The sequence below is a fragment of the Rutilus rutilus genome, assembly GCF_951802725.1.
Source record: "Rutilus rutilus genome assembly, chromosome: 17".
Taxonomy (NCBI): Eukaryota; Metazoa; Chordata; class Actinopteri; order Cypriniformes; family Leuciscidae; genus Rutilus; species Rutilus rutilus.
In genome coordinates this window covers 24,347,164-24,373,337 of record NC_140230.1, presented here as the reverse complement: position 1 = coordinate 24,373,337, position 26,174 = coordinate 24,347,164, and the positions used below count along the sequence as shown (strand labels likewise).

At 38.8% G+C, this 26,174-nt stretch overlaps 2 protein-coding genes across 3 annotated transcripts in view; both read left to right on the top strand.

The window, feature by feature from the left end:
* Positions 1 to 427: 427 nt before the first annotated feature.
* On the top strand, positions 428 to 25,114 carry chd4b (chromodomain helicase DNA binding protein 4b). 2 transcript variants are annotated; one of them, XM_084386147.1, is made up of 40 exons: positions 428 to 834; positions 1,438 to 1,501; positions 2,305 to 2,417; positions 2,867 to 3,136; positions 3,770 to 3,885; positions 4,021 to 4,316; positions 4,419 to 4,537; positions 5,217 to 5,337; positions 5,464 to 5,633; positions 5,804 to 6,052; positions 6,247 to 6,450; positions 8,039 to 8,250; positions 8,337 to 8,468; positions 8,576 to 8,672; positions 9,002 to 9,193; positions 9,596 to 9,796; positions 9,986 to 10,123; positions 10,558 to 10,679; positions 10,788 to 10,961; positions 11,229 to 11,370; positions 11,500 to 11,631; positions 11,721 to 11,838; positions 11,929 to 12,053; positions 12,167 to 12,259; positions 12,384 to 12,525; positions 14,863 to 15,035; positions 15,121 to 15,298; positions 16,716 to 16,802; positions 16,889 to 16,980; positions 17,062 to 17,195; positions 17,276 to 17,420; positions 17,525 to 17,681; positions 20,814 to 20,908; positions 21,062 to 21,290; positions 21,446 to 21,508; positions 21,590 to 21,754; positions 21,839 to 21,947; positions 22,341 to 22,473; positions 22,583 to 22,778; positions 23,669 to 25,114. In XM_084386147.1, exons 2-40 carry the CDS (start codon positions 1,453 to 1,455, stop codon positions 23,842 to 23,844), a joined length of 5,859 nt encoding a protein of 1,952 aa, XP_084242273.1. In that variant the 5' UTR covers positions 428 to 834; positions 1,438 to 1,452; the 3' UTR covers positions 23,845 to 25,114. The 2 variants fall into 2 exon arrangements, with proteins under 2 accessions (XP_084242273.1, XP_084242272.1); XM_084386146.1 differs by having other exon boundaries at positions 15,121 to 15,310.
* ptpn6 (protein tyrosine phosphatase non-receptor type 6) overlaps positions 25,114 to 26,174 on the top strand; it is a gene marked incomplete at its 5' end in the record, with an annotated part of 21,999 nt that continues 20,938 nt past the window's right edge. The window contains 2 exons of the mRNA XM_084386150.1: positions 25,114 to 25,281; positions 25,839 to 25,873. The remainder of the gene's footprint in view (positions 25,282 to 25,838; positions 25,874 to 26,174) is intronic.

Sequence of the window (26,174 nt, the reverse complement as noted above, 5' to 3'; positions counted from 1 at the left end):
AATTCATAAGAGTTAATGCTCATTTGACACTGCTTCCCACAGACTCATTACAGGAGTCAGACTTCGGTCTGGTATCTGATTAACGAGAAGCAAAAAAGACTGCGGCACCTTGACATCTCATCACCTCTGAAGCTGTGAAGCGTCACTCGTGTAGTGTGTGGCGTTTGACAGATAGCCGAAGCGCACTACTTGTTAGCCCGTCTTCCAACCAGGTGCTCATATGTGTTTTTTGTCACTCGTGCACCAAAAACCCAGCCAGGTGGACAGACAGCCGCAGATTATTATGGTCTGTCGCCAGCGGCCTGGGGTTTCCCTGGAGACCATGTGACTGGTGTTGTTTTTTTTCTTCCCTCTCTTTTAGGAGTTGTGTTTATTATGGGATGTCAGAGCGGCCTGCTTATGACTATTATGGGATGTCAGTGAGGGCGGGAGGGGGCAGTGTCTCCATAGCAACGTGGTTGCTAAGGGGGCAGGGACTAAGAAAGGGGAAGGCAGTGTGTACTTGCTGGTACTGTGTGCGAGGGGGAGATGATTATTATGGTCTGTAGGTTGCGAGGTAACTATGCAGAGTTGAGTGAGTGTTGTAGGGAGGGGGGAGCGTGCCTAGGATTATTATGGGATGTCTCTACCCCCCCCTGATTTCTTTGTGTGTATGAGGATGTTCGCTTCTGGTCACTGACGCTGGGGAAAGGGGAGAAGAGTGGACGACGTCTCCCAAAGATTCACACCTTTTCGGAGCTTCTTTTTATTTTTCAGTGATAGGTAGTAACCTGCAGCTTTCGCGTCAGACTAAAGCTGATCATACCGCCGAGTATCTACACCTTGGACTGACCTGTAAGTCAATTCCTCCCACCCACTTCCAACCGCCTGCATTAAAAATATACATACATATAAATTCGTGTCCCTCGATGAGCTTTTTGTCATATCAGAAAACAGAAAACAAATAAACAAATCTAAAATTACGGGTAACTTACAACTGTTAGACACCGCGTCATAAAGGGCCAAATGTTGTTTGTCGGGGGCTTCGCGACCTCCGCGTGTTATTTTCAAGGAGGAAAGTTTTTAAGAATCGAATATAATCAGAAACGAAGGCAGATAAGCGCTTTAACTCAACTCATCTAGTCGGCTGCCATTTTCCCTGGATCACTTGACTCTGTTTGCTAGCTTTGCTAACTTGATTGACAGCTAAGTTGAGGCGTCTTTCGCTCGGACCGAACGAGAAAGTTTACGAAAAAGGCCGAAATGACACGACGACGTCAAACTCTTTTTAACCCTACACGCTGTGTGATGTTGTAGTTTTATAATGCCACCATTGTTAATTGATTTTATTTTACCTTAACACAGCTAGCCTCCGCTGTCACTGGTTTCTCTCTCTGTCAACATGGGGTGCTGCTAAAAACCTGACCAAAATATTGTTGTTATTTCTATTTTATGAAGCGTCCTGACGGGGATATGTCAGGGAGTGAAGACGACCGGGACCATTTTGGACCCATGCAAGATGGTAAGGCTTTAGCTGTCCCGAGCAGAGTCTGGACCCTCATTTAACCACATCATGTTATATAACCTCCCTAAATGAGCCCAAACATGTAAATTAACTGCTGACATCTAGACAAATGGCCATTTCTGTAAGGAGAACGCTGCTAGATTGAATGTTTATCTATTTTGCTTGAGCTGGCGAGCCACGTGTAACTGCATCATCCACCTAAATAAAGCCAAATCTTTAGGTTATGATGCAGTAACGTTAGCCAGTTAGCTGCATGCAAAAGTCACATCACTTCCTGATTCACTGATCCGTAGTGAAAGCATCAGCTGTTAAAATAAAACATAAACCCTTTTTGTTACAGACTCCTTTACCTTAGTATCATAGGAGCGAAAGTGGCTTGTTTTTGTACTTAAGCGTTCGTACCGGCGGAATATTGTTTAGCATAGTGTGTCTAACCCATTTGTTTTGCTTTCCTATTTTGGCCGCCCTCGGAAATGGCGTTGGTAGCGCATCCTATCAACAGAGAGCTTATAATAAATGAATGATTTCCAAAGCAAGAGCCTTTTGCCCTAGTTTCACTGCTGCTGACATATTTGGACAGTAGGTTAACATCTCGAGGCAGGAATGCACAACAATAATGTATTCTAAAGGCTTTACACGGTTAATGGATCTAAATTAATGAGCTATATTTCAGTAAGGGTCATACAATTAGAATAAAAGTATTATATCGGTTCTGGAAGGAAAGGAAGGACAGAAAATCAAAATTAAGATGATTGTTTAGCTATTATTATTATTTTATGCTGTGTGTTTGCTTTGGACAGATGATGTGGATGAACAATTATCAGAGGCAGAGACTCCCAAATCCAAAAAGAAGAAGAAAGCAAAGAAAAGCCGTGAAAGCAGGAGTAGCAAACGACAAAAAGTCCTCAGAGAGGTTAGCAGAGCACCTCTTCAGTCTATATGTATGTGTGTGTGTGTGTGTGTGTGTATACTTTTATTTAGTAAGGATGTATTAAATTAAATCATAACATACATTTACATTGTTATTGAATAATTTCTTAAGGATAATGTGACACTGAAGTAAGATTTGCTATCACAGGAATAATTGAACTTCAAATGAAAAAAAAAAATCCACAATATTACTGTTTTTACTGTATTTTTGATCAAATAAATGCAGACTTGGTGTGCATAAGAGTCCCCTTTAAAAAAACAAACATTTGAAGGGTAGTGTATGTCGGATTTCATCTCTACAGTGTCACATCAATCATAATTTTTCATTACCATAACTGTTAAACATGTTTTAGGATCAAGCATTGAACTGAAGGGTTCTTTCCTGAATATATCTGATACTGTCACCTCTCCTTGGGTGATTTCATGATCTAGGAGGTTCCTGTCAGCTCTCCTGAAGTCATGGAAGCAATCCGAATGGTAGAAGGCGAGGAAGAGGAGGAGGACAGAGTGATGCGATCTGAGAGTGAAGGGAGTGACTATGCTCCGAGCAAGAAGAAGAAAAAGAGATCCAGCTCCTCCAAGGAGAGGAAGAAGGGAGGTTCAGCGGGAGAAAAGGCTGGCGGCTCATCTGGAGGGAAAAGCAAACGTAAAGACCCAGAACCCGAGGAGGAAGATGATGATGACGATGATAATGAAGGACAGGTAAGGGGTAGCCGATGGGTAGTCTATGGGACAGGGGACAACTACAAAAAAACCCCACAGGATTCAAAAAAACAATTTGTCATGCTTTATAAAAAAATATTATTTGTTCACATACACAGTATTGTATTTTTGTATTAGATTGCTTATGCTTTAACAATCAGTGTTACTTGTCCAAAGGACATTTCTGGAAAAATCCAATGTCAAGCCCTGCCCTTTCCTTTCTACATTGTTGCCACAATAAATACTGATTTTCAGTTTTGCTTGTAAAGTTTTCATCAGCTAATTTACTTTTCCCTTGGTACACTATCATTCAGAATTTTGGATTGTTAAGATTATTAAATGCTGTTAAAGGAGTCTCTTACTCTTAGTTTTTTTTTTTAGAAATAGAATTGATTTGAAATATAAATATTTTGTAACATTGCAAGTGTCTTTACTGTCACTTTTGATCAATTTAATGCATCCTTGCTGAGTAAGGGCATTCATTTCTTTGAAAAAATCTTACCCCAAACCTTTGAAATGATAGTGTATGTTTTTGGATAAAGGTTCAGGTCAGATGATATTATATATATATATGGCTACCTTTTTAGGATTGCATTCTCCAGTGTCTGTCATCTGTTATCCTCTTTTCTCCAGCCCAAATCTTCCTCTCAGCTATTAGCAGACTGGGGAATGAAAGACATCGACTATACCTTCACCCAGGAGGACTACACCTCTCTCACCAATTACAAAGCTTTCAGTCAGTTTGTCAGGTAGAGCAGTTCTGCTTCTTTGACTTTCTGTTTTTGTCCCATATCTATTATCACCTCATGTAAACATCCATATAATATTCCATAGCTGTCAGGTGACTGATCTGAAATGTCTTTTTCATTTCGTCTCTTGTTTAGACCTCTAATAGCTGCTAAGAACCCTAAGATCGCTGTGTCAAAGATGATGATGGTTTTAGGAGCTAAATGGCGGGAGTTCAGCACTAATAATCCCATGCGGGGCTCAGCGAGTGCTAACGCAGCCCTGGCAGCTGCCAACGTAGCTGCTGCAGTGGAGAGTATGGTGACCAGGGTGGATGGAGGAGGGGCGGCACCCACGGCCACGCCCACATCAACAGCAGCTCCTGCTGCACTACCCCCACCCCAGCAGCCCCCAGCGGTCCCTCTGCGGAAAGCCAAGACCAAAGAGGGCAAAGGTCAGATGAGAGATAAGCGTTTTTTTGGGGACCAAATGTGTGCTTATTATATGTATTTTTTTAATTACTCAACTTTTTGTGTCATATATGTATCTACTCTAGGCCCAAATGCACGTAGAAAGACCAAGTCCACTCCAAAGTCCCAGGACAAAAAATCTAAAGCGAAGAAAGTGGCTCCACTCAAGATTAAACTGGGAAATTTCAAGAGAAAGCGTTCCTCTGTATGCATCTATTCCTTATATGCTTACATATATTGGCTAATTTATACAGTACATTATTATTCATATTTATTTAATATTATTAGTTAATATATTAATATCATAGTAAATAATTATATTACAATATTTAATGATATATAATTATGTTAAATAAATGCATGTACTACTGTTCAAAAGTTTGGGATCAGTAAGATTTCTTTTGGAAAGAAACTAATACTTTTGTTCTGCAAGGATCATTTAAATGGATCAGAAGTATAGACGTTTATAATGTCACAAAAAGATTTCCATTTCAAATAAATGAATTTCTTTTGAACTTTCTATTCATCAAGGAATCCTGAAAAATATTTAACATAAATGTATTCTGGAGAAGTATTAAGCAGCTGTTTTCAACATTGATAATAATAACAAATGTTACTTGAGCAGTAATAAATCCATTACAGTAATAAATTACAAATATGTTAAAATAGAAAACATTTAATTTTGCACAATATTATAGTTTTTACTGTGTTTTTGATCAAATAAATGCAGCCTTGGTGAGAATAAGAAACTTTTTAAAAAAAAATCTTACAAATCCCAAACTGTTGAACAATACTGCATATATATTAAATTATACATATATTCCTTATTTTTTATGACATCACTAACTTGTTTTGCACCCCTTCACCCATGGTTCTTCTCTCAGAGCGGTGAGGATGATGATGGTGAGAGTGATTTTGACAGTTTCTCAGTAAGTGATGGATCTAACAGTCGGGGCAGCCGTTCCAAGAGTAAGAAGTCCAAGAGCTCCAAGAAGAAGAAGAAGGGTGAGTCAAAGAGAGCAGAAAAACTCAAATTACTCTGCTGAACACAAATGCTATATTGAACACACTTTACTAGTTTGGACACTTTCCAGCCATTTATATTTGATATAAGCCCTCCTTCTTTCATAGTGGATGAGGATGCTGATGGCTATGAGACCGATCATCAGGACTATTGTGAGGTGTGTCAGCAGGGTGGTGAGATCATTCTGTGTGACACCTGTCCGAGAGCCTATCACATGGTGTGTCTAGATCCTGACATGGAGAGAGCCCCAGAGGGCACCTGGAGCTGCCCCCACTGCGTAAGTACATGCAAACATGTTCAGAATGAATGTATGTCCTTTCCTCAAGCTGCTCTGGGCTCATTGAGTAAAAATGATATTCTGTGTGTGTGCAGTAGTTCTCTACATTCCATTGATATTTAATGACTAAAGTTTCTGTTGATTATGCATTATTTATGTCTCTCTCTCAGGAGAAGGAAGGAATTCAATGGGAGGCTCGTGAGGAGAGTTCTGAGGGTGAGGAGGAGAATGATGATGGAAGGAGGGATGAAGGAGAGGTAGAAGAGGAAGACGATCACCATATGGAGTTTTGTCGGGTTTGCAAGGATGGAGGAGAGCTGCTATGCTGTGACACATGCCCCTCGTCTTACCACTTACACTGTCTTAACCCTCCCCTGCCAGACATCCCCAACGGAGAGTGGATCTGCCCACGCTGCCTGGTGAGAGAGGAATAATATAGTGTGTTAGTCCAAGTCTATCCTTTGGATTTGGTTTTCTTGAGATTTTATCTTCGTAGATGTCATTGCTGAAATATATAGGATCAACATTACTGAATCCCAATTAACATTTATTTATTTTTGCTTGTTTGTTTAATTCTACAAAACAAATATAATATAATATCTTGTTTTCTCAGAGTGCTCCACTGAAAGGCAAAGTCCAGAAAGTTCTGACGTGGCGCTGGGGTGAAGCCCCTCCCCCTATGCCCGTGCCTCGGCCTGTAGACCTCCCAGCCGATGCTCCAGATCCTCCTCCTATGATTGGTCGGAAGGAGAGAGAGTTCTTTGTGAAGTGGTGCAACATGTCTTACTGGCACTGTTCTTGGGTCCAGGAACTACAGGTAATGCACAAATAAAAACACACACAATTTCTTGTAAGTAGGGATGCTCCAATATGAATTTTCTTGCAGATATGATTAACTAATTATTTTCTTGTTTTGGCTGATATTAAATCTATACGTTTTTGTCGAAATAAATGAAAAATGAAACCCTCGATAAATAATAAATAGACGGTTTTAAATTCTAAATTACATGTAAATTATTACTGTTTTTGCATATTAACTTTAAGTGAATGTTAGATCACGGCAAGAGTAATCTAAATGAACATGCACACTTAACAAATTATTTATAATACCTTTATAGCTGGTATGGTACCGTTATATTGTCCATCTTTGTAAGTCAAGAACATAAAAGTATTTACACTCTCTTATATGCCCAATTGACCCTTCGCTAAGCCACGCCCGAAAACCGCCACTGGCCAATCGTGGCTTAGCAACCGTAACTAGGCGCGGGAGGTCTGGCAAGCTTTCGAGCGAGGGAAACATGCCCAAGCGTTGTGCGTATGGATTGTGCAAATCTGATACCCGGTATCCTAAAAGTTTGGACGGGGTGGTGGATTTTGTTCCCTTCCCGAAACCTAAAACCCAAAGGGAGAAATGCCGGGCGTCATCTTCATTTATATAGCGCTTTTAACAATGTAGATTGTTCCAAAGCAGCTTTACATTGATAATAGGAAATTAAAAGTAAAGTGTTATGGCTTTATAGCAGCTCTAGAATAAAGTTATTGTCCAGCTCGTGGATCAAGCAGTGTGATTAAAGGCAAGACGGAGGCTCACTGACATAACTTAAAGTTACTTAAAAATATATTTCAGCATTTTGTTAATCGACGGCTAAACTAGTACCCCAATCCGATCGCGACTCTCCCGGTGTTAGTTCTAGTATAAGTAAAAGGTAGTTAGTAAAAGGAGGGAACATCAGGGGGCTTGCTGGAGATCTCCAAGGAAAAGGTTGGTATGCAAACTTAATCAGTTCATAACAGTAACGTTAGTCACTTATGTGACCCACGACGTGTGAGAGCAGTAGCCTGGCGCACTAAAAATATAAGCGGGAGAATGTTATCATTGCAAAGTGGTCAGGCTAATGTCTTGTGTTTATTCCACAATACTTATGGATAAGCTGTTTGATTTATAAATATTAGATTTTCAAATTTCACTGCATGCACATAGCTGTTCCTCAATTTGTGTTTCTCCCATTTGAATGGTCAGCGTATGAGGCGGCTGCTGCTTGCGCTGGGACCTAACGATCTAGGCTTTAGCTTCAATTTTGATGAAATTATTCTCTAATCGTTTGCATATTATGTCGTGGATATATCCCTCGATTGCATACTGCAGTCCCTTTTGTCTTGCTCTCTCAGATTTTCACCTGTTCGCCAAAAATGACTAATTATCTCCTTGGGAATGTCTGAAACCGGTGCATACAAACTGTAATAGACGTGCCAGGCGCAAAAGCTTGACAGGCGTAGCAACAGTAACTAAGGAGGGCGGGGCTTAGCGAAGGGTCAATTGCACATTAAATTGTGCATTTGTTTACATGGGCGTGTTTATTAGTAAAATCATCCAATCAGGTATGTCTTTCTCTCTCTCGTCACAGTTGGAGCTGAACTGTCAGGTAATGTTCCGTAACTATCAGCGGAAGACAGATATGGAAGAGCCCCCCAATCTAGAGATGGGTGCTGAGGGAGATGAGGATAAGAGCTGTAAGAGGAAGAATAAAGATCCCTTCTATGCCCGTATGGAGGATCAGTATGGACGCTTTGGAGTAAAGATGGAGTGGCTCCTCATCCACCGCATATTAAATCACAGGTGAGGGTGTTCAGATGTTCGAAATCTCTTGAAGAACAACATCTGCTCAACTATTTGGACATTAATTTCTCCGTTCTCTCTGGCAGTGTGGATAAGAAGAATAATGTTCACTATCTGATCAAATGGAGAGATTTACAGTATGATCAGTCAACCTGGGAGTGTGAAGACATGGACATCCCAGACTTTGAGACCTTCAAACAGCATTACTGGAACCACAGGTACATGCACACAGGACTCGGCAGCATTTCACACGCATACACCCTTCTATGAAACAATGTTGCAGTTATAATTTAACCTACATATCTTCTTTCTTTCTGTTTGCCAGGGAGTTGATGCTTGGAGAGGAGGGCAGACCAGGTAAAAAGATAAAGAAGGTCAAAGTGAGGAAGACAGAGAGGCCTCCTGCTAATCCTGTTGTGGATGTAAGGAATCTTGGAACAACTGAAATCAACTTCTGTCTACTTTATAAGATGGAATTTTTAATACTTTACACATTTAGGTCGGAGCCATGGTTTAGCACTGCAAGTTATTCAATGCAAATTCATACCATGGCTGCTGCTTTTCTCTGTTCTGTTCCCCACTTTTTCCCCGTAATTTTCTCTCAAGTGTAATAATTATTAATATAATTATCAGTAAGGCCAAAAATTGCATATAGATTGTTTGAAAACATTGTTTAAAAGCCAAAGAAAATATATGAATAGGTTTTTTTGACTGTCAATGAACTAATATTCTTCCTGTCTCTCACTTTCAGCCCACTATAAAGTTTGATAGGCAACCGGATTATCTGGACTCTACAGGCGGCACACTTCACCCATACCAGCTGGAGGGACTGAACTGGTTGCGCTTTTCTTGGGCTCAGGGCACAGATACCATCCTGGCTGATGAGATGGGTCTTGGAAAGACTGTTCAGACTGCTGTCTTCCTCTACTCGCTCTACAAAGAGGTATGTTTTCTTAAAAATATATAAGTACACATCGCTCAAAAGTTTTGGGTCGGTATGAAAATGTTTTTCAAAAGAAGCCTCTTGTGCTGTCCAAGGCTGCATTTCTTTGAAAATAACTGTTTTCTATATTAATATATTTTGAAATGTAATTTATTCCTGTGATTGCAAAGCTGAATTTTCAGCAGCCATTATTCCAGGCTTCAGTGTCACATACATAATCCTTCAAAAATCATTCTAATATGCTGATTTGGTGCTTCAGAAACAATTTTCATTATTATAGAGGTTTAAAAAAGTTGTGCTGGTCTCTATAAATGGTCTCTAGGAAGACATGGATGTTTATCATAGAATGTATTGTGGCTTTAAAGTAAATAATGTGGTATATTTGGTAATGGTTTCTCTCAGGGTCACTCGAAGGGGCCCTTCTTGGTCAGTGCCCCGCTGTCCACTATTATTAACTGGGAGAGAGAGTTTGAGATGTGGGCCCCAGACATGTATGTGGTCACTTATGTGGGTGATAAAGACAGCAGAGCTGTCATACGAGAGAATGAATTCTCCTTTGAGGACAACGCCATCCGCGGTGGGAAAAAGGCCTCCAAAATGAAGGTATGAATCACAGAGGAAAGGAGGGGAAGAGTTGATACAATAGCTTATAATCAGAGAGAACTAGTAACCATAACCGTAAACATGTAGGTTCATGTAAATATTTGGCACATCTGCTGTGTGGTTTGATGATATTGCTATTGTCTTTATCTGCCTACTATGTGGTTCCTGAAACTCTCTTCATCTGTGCAGAAAGAGGCTGCTGTGAAGTTTCATGTGCTGTTGACGTCCTATGAGCTAATCACAATTGATCAAGCCATCCTGGGCTCCATTGACTGGGCTTGTCTTGTGGTAGATGAGGCCCATAGGCTGAAAAATAACCAGTCAAAGGTAAAATCCATGTGTCAGACCCCTGACACACCAAAGTATTTACTACTTAAATGATTTGTTCATCCAAAAATTCAAATTCTGTCATCATTTACTCACCCTCATGTAGTTCCAAACCTGTATGACTTTGTTTCTTTCACTAACTCAATGATTGGATTGCAGCCGATATCAGCCCACTGAGGTTAAAAGTACTTTTTTACTTTTTTCATAAAAAAAAGCTATCGAATAAATTCAGAAGACTTGGAAAATAGTGCAACGGTCTTATGGACTACTTTTATGGTGCTTTTGCATATTCTTTGAAGAAAGTCATATGAGAGTGAATAGATGATGACAGAACTTTGATTTCTGAGAGATCTATTCTTTAAATTTTATGATAAGTCTTGGATGTAAAACTAACACACACACACTTTCTCTCTCCTTTTCTCCCTCTCTCTCAGTTCTTTCGTGTGTTGAATAACTATCCTCTTCAGCATAAGCTGCTGTTGACAGGCACACCTTTACAGAACAACCTGGAGGAGCTCTTCCATCTGCTCAACTTCCTCACACCTGAGAGATTCAAGTAAGTGTGTGTGTTTGTGTGTTATTGAAAAGTGAGTGCGATGATGATTTTTGTGTGCCCTCAGTTTTTTTTTTACATTGTTCAGTACCAAATATGTGTGTGTTTCAGTAATCTGGAAGGTTTCCTGGAAGAGTTTGCTGACATAGCTAAAGAAGATCAAATTAAGAAACTGCACGACATGTTGGGTCCACACATGCTTAGAAGACTTAAAGCTGATGTCTTCAAACACATGCCCTCAAAAACTGAGCTCATCGTGCGTGTGGAGCTCAGCCCCATGCAGAAGTACGAGACTTGTTCAGTAATTGTCAGTGAATGTTCTATTTAAGATTCTGCACATTTCTTCTAAATTTTCACTCAGACTGATTTGTGCCACCTGCTGGACAACATCTGTTATTTACAGCATCTATCATTGTACTGTATGACTGACAGTTTGATGATTCTGTTTACTCAGTCTTGTCTATATAAAATACAGTTAAATGGGCCATTTAATGTCCTTTTATTACATTTACTGGAGGCTTTTTAAATGACAATTCTGTTTTTCTGGGACAGGAAGTATTACAAGTACATCCTGACACGCAACTTTGAAGCTCTGAACACTCGTGGAGGAGGAAACCAGGTTTCTCTGCTCAATGTGGTCATGGACCTGAAGAAATGCTGTAACCACCCCTACCTTTTTCCCACAGCTGCTAATGTGAGCTTCCATTCACTCACTCTCAACTACCATTTTACAGTAGAAATGGGGGAACTGACAGCTTTTAGGTTTTAAATTAATAACAACAATACTTCTTAATGGGTGATCGATATGGGTCTCATTTTGCAGGAAGCCCCTAAAATGCCCAATGGCATGTATGATGGCAGTGCCCTCACAAAGGCTTCTGGGAAACTGATGCTTCTGTTTAAGATGCTGAAAAAACTGAAGGAGGGTGGACATAGAGTCCTTATATTCTCACAGGTACACACACATGCCTGAAACACACACAGATTACAAATATACTCAGAATAAAACTATATATTCTAATATACTTAAATCTACTGTTGTAGATGACAAAGATGTTGGATTTGCTGGAAGACTTCCTGGAGAACGAGGGATACAAGTATGAAAGGATAGACGGAGGGGTCACTGGAGGGATGAGACAGGAAGCTATCGATAGATTCAATGGTAAGGGGATACTGCCAGCCATAACAGCAGTTTGATCAACATTATGGATGTTTTGTTTTGATCAAAAATGTCTATTTCCTCTCATTGCAGCTCCTGGCGCTCCTCAGTTTGTTTTCCTCCTGTCCACTAGAGCAGGGGGTTTGGGCATCAATTTGGCAACTGCTGACACTGTCATTATCTACGACTCAGACTGGAACCCGCACAATGACATCCAGGTAGAGACGATGTGAAATGCCTGATGCTAAAACTATCAAACACCTGCATCTCTGTGAGAGACTATGTGGACAAACTCTTTCTGACACGATCTCTCTCCTGTTGTCTTTCTCAGGCATTTAGCAGGGCTCATCGTATTGGTCAGAATAAGAAGGTCATGATCTATCGATTTGTCACTAAAGCATCCGTTGAGGAGAGAATTACACAGGTGAGATATGAAACAGTGGTTTGAAACTGTTTAAAACCCAGGCAAATACAAAATTATGTAGAAAAACACTTAACAATCATACACTACCCCTTGCAAAAGTCATCGCCTGACCCTTGTGTCTCAGGTGGCAAAGAAGAAGATGATGTTGACCCATCTGGTGGTGCGGCCCGGTCTGGGCTCCAAGGCTGGATCCATGTCCAAACAAGAATTGGATGACATCTTAAAGTTCGGCACAGAACAGCTTTTCAAATATGAGCTCGGAGAGGGTGAGAAAAACACTGTTTTAAGTAATTCTTCATCTTCTAAACATGACCTTGATTTGAGATCAGAAAGTGGAATAGACATTTGACAGAACAATAATGACATTTAAATGCAGCCGAACTTTGGCTACAGTAAGTTACAGGTGTTCAGCTCGTACTTAAAGGATTAGTTCACCTCAAAATGAAAATTTCCTGACAATTTACTCACCCCAATGTCATCCAAGATGTTTATGTCTTTCTTTCTTCAGTGGATCGTTTTTTTGAGGAAAACATTTCAGGATTTTTCTCCACACAATGGGCTTCAATGGCAACCAAGATGTTGAAGTCCAAATCAATGCAGTTTCAAATGCCATTGAAGTCCATTGTGTAGAGAAAAATCCTGAAATGTTTTCCTCAAAAAAATTAATTTCTCTCATCTTGGATGGCATTGGGGTGAGTAAATTGTCAGGAAATTTTCATTTTGAGGTGAACTTATCCTTTAAGAGTTTATGTGTGACTTGTTTTGTGTATCAGTCAGTTTCGGATATGATAATAATATCCCCAACAAGTAGCTGTGGTGTAGATGTGAAGTTCTGCTTTTAAAGATTATTTAGAGCTTCAAACTATACATGACCTTATTATGCTGAGCATTTATGTTAATGAGTTTCGCTCTGATGCCTCAGTAGGTTAAAAATAAAATGTGTGGCAACATTTCTTTGTAATGGGCCAGGACAAATGTTACAAGTAAACATCTGACATGGTAAATAAAATAAAATCCTACTGTTGAGCCCTGGGCTGAAATAAATTCCATCACCTGACCCAGTTACTGCTCACTTTAAATCAGTCGTCATTTGCCTAGGATGTGAGCATCACGTGACTCGTGTTGCATCTATAGCAAATGGAACCCATTATAATCACTGATGATTTCTACACTGTGACTGGATACAGTATACAGATGCGCATTCAGTTTCTGACATACTCTATGCACTTGAGTCTGTCGACAACGGGACAAACGGACAAGTGAAAAAACGTCCGCCGTGACGCGCCCAGTTTAAACAACTCAATTGCGTCTCTTTGCAGACCTCAGAAGGATCCCAGCATCAGAAACAAGTAGATATTTATTTTAAAATACGTCGCTTATCGTGTCCGAGTATTACATGTTTGTTCGGGGCATTTTGTTTAGCAAATGATGCAGTATAATTAATGGAGAGTTTGCAAAGAACTTTTCGTTGAAAGAATAAGCAGCCAACTGTATTGGATCTGACAGAAGCTGCACCGCAAATTGTAAGTAAATGATTTCATAATGCTTTGTCTGTAAATGCAAAATTGTATATGGATAATGTTTTCAAAACACTTAACTTGCGTGGGCGTTGATACGGTTTCCAATGCAATAACATTAGCTAATCATAATAGTAGCCATTTACTGACATGCTTTAAAGTAGCCGTTCCTTAAAATAGATAATTTCAGACAGAGGGTCAGAATGAAGGTTGAAAATAATAGTTTTTCTGCATATTGTATATACATTTATTTATTTTTGTGTGCAGAAAACAAAAACAAAACAAAAAAAATGCTCTTTTCACAAGATGTAAAATAAGTCTTTGATGTCCCCGGAGACAGTTTTAGCTCAAAATACCCCACAGATATTTTTAAATGGCATGTTAAAATTGTCACTTTTTGAGGGTGAGCAAAAAACGCACCGTTTTTGTGTCTGTCCCTTTAAATGCAAATGAGCTTCTGCTCCCTACACAGTAGGCAGAGCTTCAAGAGCTCTTGTTCTTTTACCTCACACAGACATGCACTGAAAATTTCAAAAACTTGTAGCCTTTTATGTTCAAACCGAAGTCAGGAAGATGGAGAGACTCAAGAACAAGTGAAAACATGTAGACAACATTTCTGAATGGTTAGTTGATGAATTTATGTAGCTTGTGTAGTTATCTTCTAGTCACTGATTAGCATATTCTGTCATGATAATCTATAAATTGTGTTCCAGGGGTGGAGTTTATGTAAATTTTAGGGTTAGTGATGTCACTAACCCAGGAGGAAGCTTGTGTAGTCCCTACCAGCCATTTGTTGTAGTCCTTAAAAATAAATCGATTTCTCCCTTTGCTTTGAACTTTGAGCATTATAACTTTGCAGATGTTGTTTATGCTCAAACAGCAACATTACATACTAACTAAAATTAAAAAAATTAAATCATAATCAACCACCCCTTTAAAATACTGCCAATGCTTGTAAAGCACTTCTAGTACTAGACAATATGGAAAATAAACAAATACAAAAATGGAATTAACAGGCTCGATACAAGAAAGGGACAAAGTAAAGATTAAAATCAATTCTAAAACAAGTAAATATCTCTTATCCAGGAGGTGACAATAAGGAGGAAGACGGCAGTGTGATCCACTATGATGACAAGGCCATTGATCGGTTGTTGGATAGAAACCAAGATGCAACAGACGACACAGAGCTGCAGAGTATGAATGAATACCTCAGCTCCTTTAAAGTGGCCCAGTATGTGGTCAAAGATGAGGAAGAGGAGGTAAGTTTGTGTGGGATTGTGACTGTCTGTGTGCGTGGTGTGTTTATGTCATATGTATCTATATCTTATGGTATGTCTTCGTCAGGAGGAGGATGTGGATAGAGAGATCATTAAGCAGGAAGAAAGTGTAGATCCTGATTACTGGGAGAAACTGTTGCGCCATCATTATGAGCAGCAGCAGGAAGATCTCGCTCGTCACTTGGGCAAAGGCAAACGGCCACGCAAACCCGTGAACTACAACGATTGCTCACAGGAGGACAGAGGTAGTAGACGGGGTACAGGCGCATTTTTAAGCTTTTTTTACTACTCTTTCCCTGTATGTTCGTGAGTAGTTGCATGTGTGTTGTATGGATGAAGATGAACTTGTGTGATTTTAGGTCTGGTAGCTAAATTTTGTTTAATATCTGTAAATCCTTTCCAATGAAAATAATGTTTCATGTTTAAAATAATTCCTTTATTTTTTTTATAAATTATTATATTTATGGTTTATTAATTTTTATAATTTTGGGTGGTTGTTGTTTGGATGTACACTACCAGTCAAAAGTATGGACACACTTACCCATTCTTTATTAATAACTTATTTTAGCATTTTAGAATAACATTGAAGTCATCAAAACTATAAAATGAAAATATGGGAATTATGTTGTATGTGCTAAAAATGTTTAACAAAAAACTTACATATGATGAAAAAATTTAGTTATTTTCTTTTTTTTATTATGGAAACAATAATTATTTACAAAATCTTGGAATTTATGCTTTATAGCTTGTTTGCATATGACGTCACCTCACTGCGTTGCCATGGCGCGAAATGCAGATGGAGGGCAGGAAGTGATTTGCTACATTTAGAACCACTATAACAAACTCAAAATGCCTATGTTTTGCGTCGTTTATGGTTGCTCAAATCGATGAAACCACGAGGAGTTTTTATCGAGTACCAAAAGTTGTTGTTCATAAGGGGGAAAAAAAGGCAAGAAATTGACAGAAAAACGCCGGAAAAAAATGGCTTGCAAACCTACGTCGGAAAATGCCTGTGTGTGCAGTGATCACTTTGTCAAAGGTGAATTAACTTATGTGGCTATGTTTGTGTAACGTACCAGTTTCTGAACTTCGTAAAGTGAAAGTAATTGTTTCTTCTTTTCTTTGAGTTTGTAAGTTACCCCTGTAACTGAAGACAAACTCGTAACGTTACAGGCAAAATCTTTCAATTCAGTTGAAAAATCGCTCCTCTTCATAACGTAAGGATCACGTCCAACATATGTTTCGATTTTTTTGTTGTATATTTCTCTAGTAATAGCGTCAAAAGTAGTCCTGTACGGACTTTCCGCCATCTCGTCCATTCCGCTCTTCACTTCCTGCCCTCCATCTGAATTTCGCGCGTCATCACAATCACGTGACTGCAAACCACCTATTAATCAATTTGATGTTGTTTTTAATGATAATGAATTGAATTATACATTGTATATAAACAAAATATAAGACTAAATTATAGCATTTAGGCATAAGCCTTTGGACTGAATTTGTCCAAAATTCTAGAACCTTAATCTAGTGTGTCCAAAAGTTTGACCTTTTTGTTGTAGATGTCAGCATGATTTTGTATTTTGTCCCCTCAAATTAAATATTTTCTTGCCAAGAGAACTCAAGTGCTCAATAAAATATTGCCCCATCCATTTGTGTCCTCAGACTGGCAGGATGATCAGTCTGATAACCAATCAGATTACTCTGTGGCTTCAGAGGAGGGTGATGAGGACTTTGATGAGCGGTCTGAAGGTAAAGAATGAAATTAAACCATCTTTATCTGAATAAGCATTTATTCTACAGATATATATTTGTATTGACATAGTCCTCGTTTGCAGCTAACTCCCGAAGACCAAGTCGCAAAGGCTTGAGGAATGATAAAGACAAACCACTGCCTCCCCTACTGGCCAGAGTGGGAGGAAACATTGAGGTACAACTTCACTTACCTTTCAATTTTTTCAACTATTCCCTCCACATACTCAGTTATACGTAACCTCTCTCTCCTCATTAGGTGTTGGGCTTCAATGCTCGACAAAGGAAGGCCTTCCTGAATGCAGTGATGCGTTATGGGATGCCTCCCCAGGATGCCTTCACCACCCAGTGGCTCGTTAGAGACCTGCGAGGCAAATCAGAGAAGGAGTTCAAGTGAGTCTGACATTCCTTCCAGAGGATTTCTTGTCATTTATTTTAACTTCATTTACTTGAGCACTCTCTCTGTTTTTTAGGGCATACGTGTCCCTCTTTATGCGTCACCTGTGTGAGCCAGGCGCCGACGGGGCAGAAACATTTGCTGATGGCGTTCCACGGGAAGGACTGTCACGACAACACGTTCTCACACGCATAGGTGTGATGTCACTGATCCGCAAGAAGGTGTGTGAAGTTATGATTGCTAGTGCTTTAGTGGTAAATAGAGAGCTATTTGATTCTGTGAATGACAGTGGCGTTATGTGATTGACTGTTTTAAACTCCAACAGGTGCAGGAGTTTGAGCATGTCAATGGTCAGTGGTCAATGCCCTGGATGAAAGAACAGGAGGAAAGCAAAAGAGCGGCGGCCATTGCAGCGGGAGAAGATCCAAAAACACCCTCTACAGGGACGCCTGCAGATACCCAGCCGAACACACCAGCAACAGGTACACACACGCATATCAGTGTTGTTATTGTTAACTAAAACTATTTAAAAATTAATTGAAATAAAGCTGTGATATAATAAAATAAAATATAAATATTTGATGAAAAACTGTTTGCCTTATTGTTACCTTGTTGGTTCCTTGGCAAATAACTGAAATTTATTTAAGTTGAAGTACTAAAATAACAAAAAAATGTATTTAAATAAAAAAAACTAATAAAAACGTCAAAAGCTCTGGCATAGCACAATTACTAATATTAAAACAATTAAAATAGAAGCTAATTCAAAATATTAATAAATACTGTAATAGTATTCATACATACAATGAATTGAATACACCTCATCTATGATGATGTTTTTAAATTCTGTATTAAAGTGTCTCTGTTATGCTATTTTAAAGGCTCCTAATTTTGTTTTGGAGTGTCCTACAACAGGTTTACATGTATAAAAGGTCAAAAAACATTTCATTTTCTCATAATATAATTGCACATCACCACATTTTTTCATTGATTTTCAAACGACTCGACGGATGAATCAGTCTCTCTAAATCCCTTTTAAAGCCAGAAAAAATTGTACACACTGCAAAGACAGTAATGATGACGTCGATTTTACCTTTGACGTCGAGTGCGAGTCCGATGCTGAAACATTCGAAGAACTAGTTATTCAACCTCCATCGCAAGTACAACGTGAGCAGGACGTTTCTCAGTGATACGCTACTCAGTTTGACGTTCTTCATGAGATGTTGCAACTAATTCCTCACCATCAGCATTAACAAGTGAATGTCCATCAACAAACCGGTGTATATTTCGAATTTATTGCGCTGCACATGCAGGAACTGTATCAACTAAGGTGAATGAATGATGTAACAAATATTTGTAAAAGAAATCTTGCTCAATCCTTTTTCATTACTCAAAGTAGTAAGTACTACAGACAATCTGCATTAATAGACAAAGTTTTAGGTAATAGTGGCCCACAGCTGATGTGCAGAAGTATTTCAGTAAGACTGTAAAATGCCGCTTGATCGCCAGCGGTCAACATACAACATAGGCAGGCATTATGCAAATGTATTTTCTAGTAGAACCGTCACGCAGTAGGATATGAAATACAAATGACTCGTAAAGGCGGTTCAGAGTCGATTCTTTCTTTTGGGAGACAATAACTTTACTTATCATGCACTTTTGACTTTCACAAACAGCTATATTACACACTCCATGAAAGGGAATGTTCTAAAATTCAAACCATTTTTTTATGGGACACGAAGTCAAAAACATCTAGTAAATATCATGTCCTTGTATTATGGGTATAACGAATCATAGTTGATCCCTGCGGACCAGGACCTACGGTTCGAAACGCGTGATTTGCGGATTAATTTCAACATTTTACCATCATAAGAGTGAAAGTTTTTCATTTGCACGTGCTTATAAGTCTTGTCAGTTTAAACATTTAAACGATTTTAAACCATTCAAGCGTAAGAATAAGGGAAAGAGAACTCAATTTGCTTCCCACGCGCTATTTTCTGTGCACACACCATGAGGGAGCCGGACACAGGGAGCCGCGTTTCAGATTGAGTTCTTGAGTTGTCTTCTTATACTTGAATGGACAAATACAGACAAAATTATATCAGAATTACCATCTCGGCAAGTATTGTAGTGAACAGTTATGTCACAGTTACATCTCAAGTGAACATAAAAGAGGTGCGAAAGAAATCGGATGTGTATCATTATATTGGATCTGTGCATAAGTGTCAGCAGCCTATAAATACCTCCTTCTGTCTGTGTCATTAATGTTAATAATAAAAAAACAGCTTTAATAAAGATTAATCTATATTTAAAGGTGCACTGTGTAATATTTAGGAGGATCTGTTGACAGAAATGCAATATCATATACATAACTATGTGTTTAGTAGTGTATAAAGACCTTACATAATGAACCATTATGTTTTTATTACCTTAGAATGAGCAGTTTCTAACTACATACACAACGGGTCCCCTTACATGTTAAGTCGCCGTCATGTTTCTACAGTTGCCCTTAATGGACAAAAGTGTTTCGTCACTATGTTGCTTTTCGTACATAGAAACTAGCTAAAGTCAGCGAATAAAACACTGACACAATGATGAACAAGTAACAATAATATTCGCAATAACATTTTGTTTTATTGAGTAGTTAAGTAAACATAATTTCTTACTTCATCTTTGTTAAGAAACCTCATTGCTTAACTGGCTACTCTCTGCTGTCTCAGACAACAACATCATTTCCTGTCAGCCACCGCAACTTATGTTGGTTGCAATTCGCAACCTCACCACTAGATATCGCTAAAAATCACACACTGCACCTTTAATTTATACTGTGAACACTCTGCAGTGTAGCCTGACAAGCCAAACCCACATCAAGATGTTGGGTCTGGGAACACACCATTGGCAGGGCTCAATCCGAGGGGCGGGATAAACGGTTGTCTTTCAAATTCCCTCTGCACGCAATAGGATAGTGCTACAACCAACCAGAGCAACGAAGATTCGAAAAACCGCTGTTCGCCAGCAGCAGCAGCCATCTTCTTTGTTTTCAAGTAGCTGGGAATTCACGTTGAACCGTTGCAACTCTGCCGTCATTATGTTAAGCCCGCCCACTGACTCTATACACGATGTGATTGGCCTGACTAGAGTTTGGTTTTTCCAGCTCGCAAGCCAACAGAGAGTTGCTAGACGACCCTGGCTGCAAATTACATTTGCTGCCGCTAGGGTGCGTCTGGATTTCTAGGCTATCTGCAGTGTTCTTTTACATTCAGTTATTCCTTTACTGTTCCACAATACTACTGTTAGACCTTACTTTATTTGTATTTATCTAAGCTTGTACTTGTTCTTATTTTATTCCTAACTGTTCATTTGTCTTTAATAATATTTTAACTTTATTAGTTGGTGTAGTAGTTTTTCCTTTGGTATAAACTGATCTTTAAGTAAAAATTGTTGCCTACCAAAAGTCATGTGGTCCAGTGAACATGAAGAAAAAACAAAACAGCTAATTTTTAGATCATTTTACCTTTTTATGAGAAGTTGGAAGTTGAAATGAGAAGTAAGATTTGTCCAGCATCTCTGTGCAGCTAATCGTTACGCATTAATCTGACTCTCTTTTATCCAAACAGAAGACCTTTCCAAAGGCGAAGAAGTAAAAGAGCTGGAGGAGAAGATGGAGGGGGATGGAGAGAAGGAGACGAAAGGGCTCAGACAGGAGGATGAGGTACTTGTTATTTACAGTCTCACTTTTTCACTTCATCTTCCTGTTTCTATTCTCTGTATTTTTAAACACTTTCCTTTTGTAAACACCTGCCTGTCTCACTTTCTTTCTTCATGTCTCCAACTGTCATTCTCACGTTCCTTCTTTTTTTCTCAGATTATTGAGATTCCTGATGAAGGTGAGAAATCCTCCAGTCCAGCAAAGAAAGAAGAAAAAAAGGAAAGGGAGAGAGAGGCCACCTCACCATCAGCAGAAAAGGATGGAGAAAATGAGAAGGATGGAGAGAAAGAGGAGAAGTCCACTGAATCGAAGAAAAACTCATCTTCAGATGTCAAAGCTGAAAGTTCAGATGCCACAAGCAGTGTAGACACATCCAAAACCAAAGGTGAAGAGCTGAGCACTACCTAACATTTAAATATTTATTTTCGATTTGATTAGACATTCATTTGTTTGAATTCTGATTTAATATCCACTTTCATTCCATGAAAACTCTAGTAAAGGTCCCATGAGTAGCATTAATACTTTCTTACTCCATTGCAGAAGAATCTTCTGAAGAGAAAACAGAAAAAATGGACACCAGCCCAGCAAGAGATGAGAAGAAAGGTACATACTAACACAAATAACACGCCTTTATACCACACATAACTGTTACAATCAATAATGTCTCTTTCTCTCTTCAACCAGAGCCAAAAGACGAGAAAGACAGAGTGAAGTCAGAGGAGTCCGCTAAGCTGCAAAACGGAGAGAACACCAAAGAGACAAGTGGAGGAGGGGATGGAGTGAGTGAGGAGAAGAAGAAAGCAGTGAAGCAGAGGTTCATGTTTAACATCGCTGACGGAGGTTTCACAGGTACGCTGGGAATTTACTGTGTGTGTGTATATGTGTATGTGCTGGTGAATTTTGAATCAATGATCTCTCTGTTTCTCTCTCCAGAGCTTCACTCACTCTGGCAGAATGAAGAGAGAGCCGCCACGGTCACCAAGAAGACTTACGAGATCTGGCATCGTCGCCACGACTACTGGCTGCTGGCTGGTATCATACAGTATCCTTGACATATTAACGTCATTTTATTGATCATTTTGGTAGTCACTGTCTTTTTAGTACCGATACAGCAACAAATTTGCTTGCATCACTGAAAGGAATATGTCTTTTAGTGTATTTTATTATTCTTTTTTTATTGTTTGTATTATTAAAAAATTTACCACCAATCAGAAGTTATATTTATTATGACCATTATCTGTAAATGACAGTGTCATACTATCCAGTAGTCATTAAAACTAAACTAAAACAATTTCCAGGAATTATGTAGTGGCCAAGAAATGTCAAATGAATCAAAACTATCCTCTACTAAAAATCAAGTGGAAACTGCTGTTATAATTTTATAGATTCCTGTTCCTAATTTTATAGATTATGTCCTTAATCTCTGTACCATCAGCCACGGCTATGCTCGCTGGCAGGATGTGCAGAATGACCCGAGGTTCGCCATACTCAACGAGCCCTTTAAGGGAGAGATGAGCCGAGGAAACTTCCTTGAGATTAAAAACAAGTTCCTTGCTCGCAGGTTTAAGGTTAGAGATGTACAGAAACTACAAAACTTATTCTCACTGGCTTCATTGTTTTCCTAGAGCTAAATTTGTTGGCTCTTCTTTCAACTGCATCATTAATGTCTGCGTTTAGCTGTTGGAACAAGCTCTGGTGATTGAGGAGCAGCTCAGACGTGCTGCATATCTAAACATGACAGAGGACCCCTCTCACCCCTCCATGGCACTCAACACACGCTTCAGTGAGGTGGAGTGTCTGGCGGAGTCACACCAGCACCTCAGTAAAGAGTCCATGTCAGGAAACAAGCCTGCTAATGCAGTTCTACACAAAGGTACAACAACTCGCTTAACTCTGTACAGCACATCATAAATTCAAAATAGCTATTATTATTACTAGCAGTCAGGGGAAAAAGGATTTACATTACAAAAATGATTACTATTTATTTCACATTTGATTCTGGATCTTTTAACAAAAGTTGATTATCACATTTTTAGTGAATTGTTCGTCTAAGTCTGAATATGAATTCATTAATTAAGCAAATTAAATGAAAATCAGAATTAAAAAAATTATTTAAATGTGAATCCAAATCAAATATGAATCTAAATCTAATTGAGTTTAAATCCAAATCAAATATGAATCCAGATCAGTCAGATTGAAATTGAATTTGAATACAAATGTGATTGAATTTAAAATCTAATCAAATAATAATCTAAATCAAATTTAATTTGAATCTAAATCCAGTAAGATTTAAATTGAATTTGAATCCACGTCTAATTGAATTTGAATTAAATCTATTTAAATTTGAATACAAATCAAATATGAATCTAAATCTGTTTGAATATCAATCCTAATCAAATATGATTGTAAATCAAATGAAGCGTTATAAAAATACATTTGAATTTGAAATCAAATCGAATTGTAAGGTGCTCAAAGGATACCAGTCCTAATTATTATACAAATCTTCGCACAGCTACTTTCACAGCTTAACACTGTTTCTAACACAGCACTGCTCTAATCCACAAAAATTCACACTTACTATCTCAATATATCTTTACAGACCACATTTGGCTTGATTATTACATCCTGTAGCTTTACTGATGCACGTAGGCAAAAATGTTGAGATGTCTGAATTTAATTCCTTAAAATGTTCAAATAAATGGAGACGTGTTCAAAAATCTCCACCATTCTTTCACCAATCTCAATCACCATTCTTTCTGTCAGTTCTCAAACAACTGGAGGAGCTGCTCAGCGACATGAAGGCAGATGTCACCCGGCTCCCAGCAACCATCGCTCGAATACCGCCCGTTGCTGTGCGGCTGCAGATGTCAGAAAGAAGCATCCTTAGCAGGCTGGCTAGCCGAGGACCGGAGGTCACACAGACGCAGGCGCCACGCTGATGACCCCTGGATGAATTTTTCACCCATACCTCTCATAAGTCACGATGAGGAATCATCTCACATACACTTGGGTCAGGTGATCAGATCCGTTGTATATATCTGAAATGAGTTCAAGCTGCCCACACTAGTTTGGACTGAAGGAGAGTGGAGTGGTTCCTATATCTAACACACTGTGGTTCCCTAACATTTCCTGTTAAATTCAATTTAGAGGCATTCCACCCCCTCCATTTAAAAATCCTCTGAACACACACCTACTGACCTGAGAGATGTGTACATATGTTAGAATACACAGCACCCAAATTATTCTCCAATAGAAATCCAGTTCAGGTTTTTCAGGTCACCTCCTCTGCACTGTAGTAGTGCTTGAAGTGTCGTCAAGGTTGAAGAGCTGGTATGGATTTCTGCTTTGTGTGGAATGGATCTTTGCAGTGGGGACTCTTTCCTCCTCAGGTGTGTATTATGTTGTAATTCACACTAGTTGAATCACTGTTTTTTGTGCATTTCCACAAGCTTGAATTTCAAATGCCTGTTTAAACCCTTAAACATCTGGTTTCCAACCAGATACAACCTAAAATCATGTGGTCTCCATCTTGTCCTTCTGTAAGTACTGTCAGGCAGCAGTTGGAAACTGAGTGAAAGGTTTATGCTGATGTAAACACAGACCCTGTCCCAAATGCCACCATGTGACATCCTCCTCCGAGTTCACATTTTGGTGGCTTGATGCCAGATAGACTGTCAGGTAATAGTCCACTGATGCAGGCTTTTCAAACGTACGAACACATAAGCACTCTTCTGAAATCTTGGGAACTTCACAGATGCATTTTGGACAGGGCCACAACTCTTATGAGGCCATCAAATGACCTTTCATTCCTTTAGAATTAAAAAATATATAAATATAGTATATATTATAAACACATTTTTTTCCCATTATGAAAACTGCTGCTTTAAGAAGAGTCAAGTTCCATGTTCACTATTGTTTAGTATTCAATTCTGTGCTTGTTAAAATAAATCCACCTTTATTCCCCATTCTCTCTCCTGATTGGTCCCTGAATAATGTAATAAGAGAGTACGCCACGGTTTCTTTTTCCTAAAAGAGAAGACAAAATCCCCCTAGCACAGGTGAAAAAATGCAGCTGTTTATTTAACGTCTAATTTTACACTTTCGGGAGTTTTGAATATCTCACTTTGTAATTATCGTTGTTGCCCTGTTATTGTTATTATGTCTTCTGTTTGTTTGTTTTTTCAGACCTGCAATAAAAAGGTAACTTAAGCGTGCAGTGTTGTCTCTTTATTAAGGAGTAGCTTGCCAAGTTTTTTTTATACATGCTACATGTTTTGTTTTTTTAGGAAATATGTTGAAAATATTCAGTCTCCTGTACTCACCAGTTCGTAAGACGTATAGAAACGTACGCATCACGGAACTGACCATGTGTGCAGGTATTTTTGATTCCAAATCCATTTTGGAAAATCGTATGATTCATGAGTTTACATGGCTAAACATTCCCTTTCTGCACTATTGCCCTGTCTATTGTATTGAAATTTTATTCGCATTGAGCTCAAATGGATTGATTGAGGTGTTAAGATGAAGACTTCTCAATCTGATTATAAATGGATTATTTGGATGCTTGATGTACAAGTAGCAATCATGTTGAGGGATTACATGGAGGGGAGAACAGCAGAGGATAGTGCAGAGAGAAAGCATGAGTTAATGAAAGACAACAACAAGACAGGATGGGGAAATTATGACAATTAACTAAAATGGTTGGGTGGAGGCAGATAACTTATCGGAGCAAATATGCTTTGGGAAAGGAAGACTAGAAAAGAGGACACGCCAAGTCTAGTTTAGTTAGTCAAGCCTTCATTTTGCATGTTATTAGATCAATAAATGTTAATGATGTTTGATCCGTTTAATCCAAAAGCAGAACTTGACATTGTATTACTGTGTGTGTGTGTGTGTGTGTGTGTGTGTGTGTGCGTGCGTGTATACAACCAAGTATTAATCTGAAGAGGACAAAAGCATGTCATGTAGGTAAGGGACAGTTTTCTGACCTTTCTATAATCGTGTGCAGTTCATTTTTTGGCTTTCTCTATACTGATCTATTTTGTGGACTGATAATCAAAGAATACCATTGCAAGTCTCCAAAAACATGGAGAACTTTACTATGGAACGGTTTGTTTTTGTCAGTGTAGAATAACTTGAGAATGATTAACTTTGAATTCTTTTTTGAAATATATTTAAAAAAAAAATATTTAGAAGATGGTCTAGCTTTTTGGATCCTGTGATTCAAAAAAACAAAAAAACAAAAAAAAAACAGCGTAAGATGTATTAT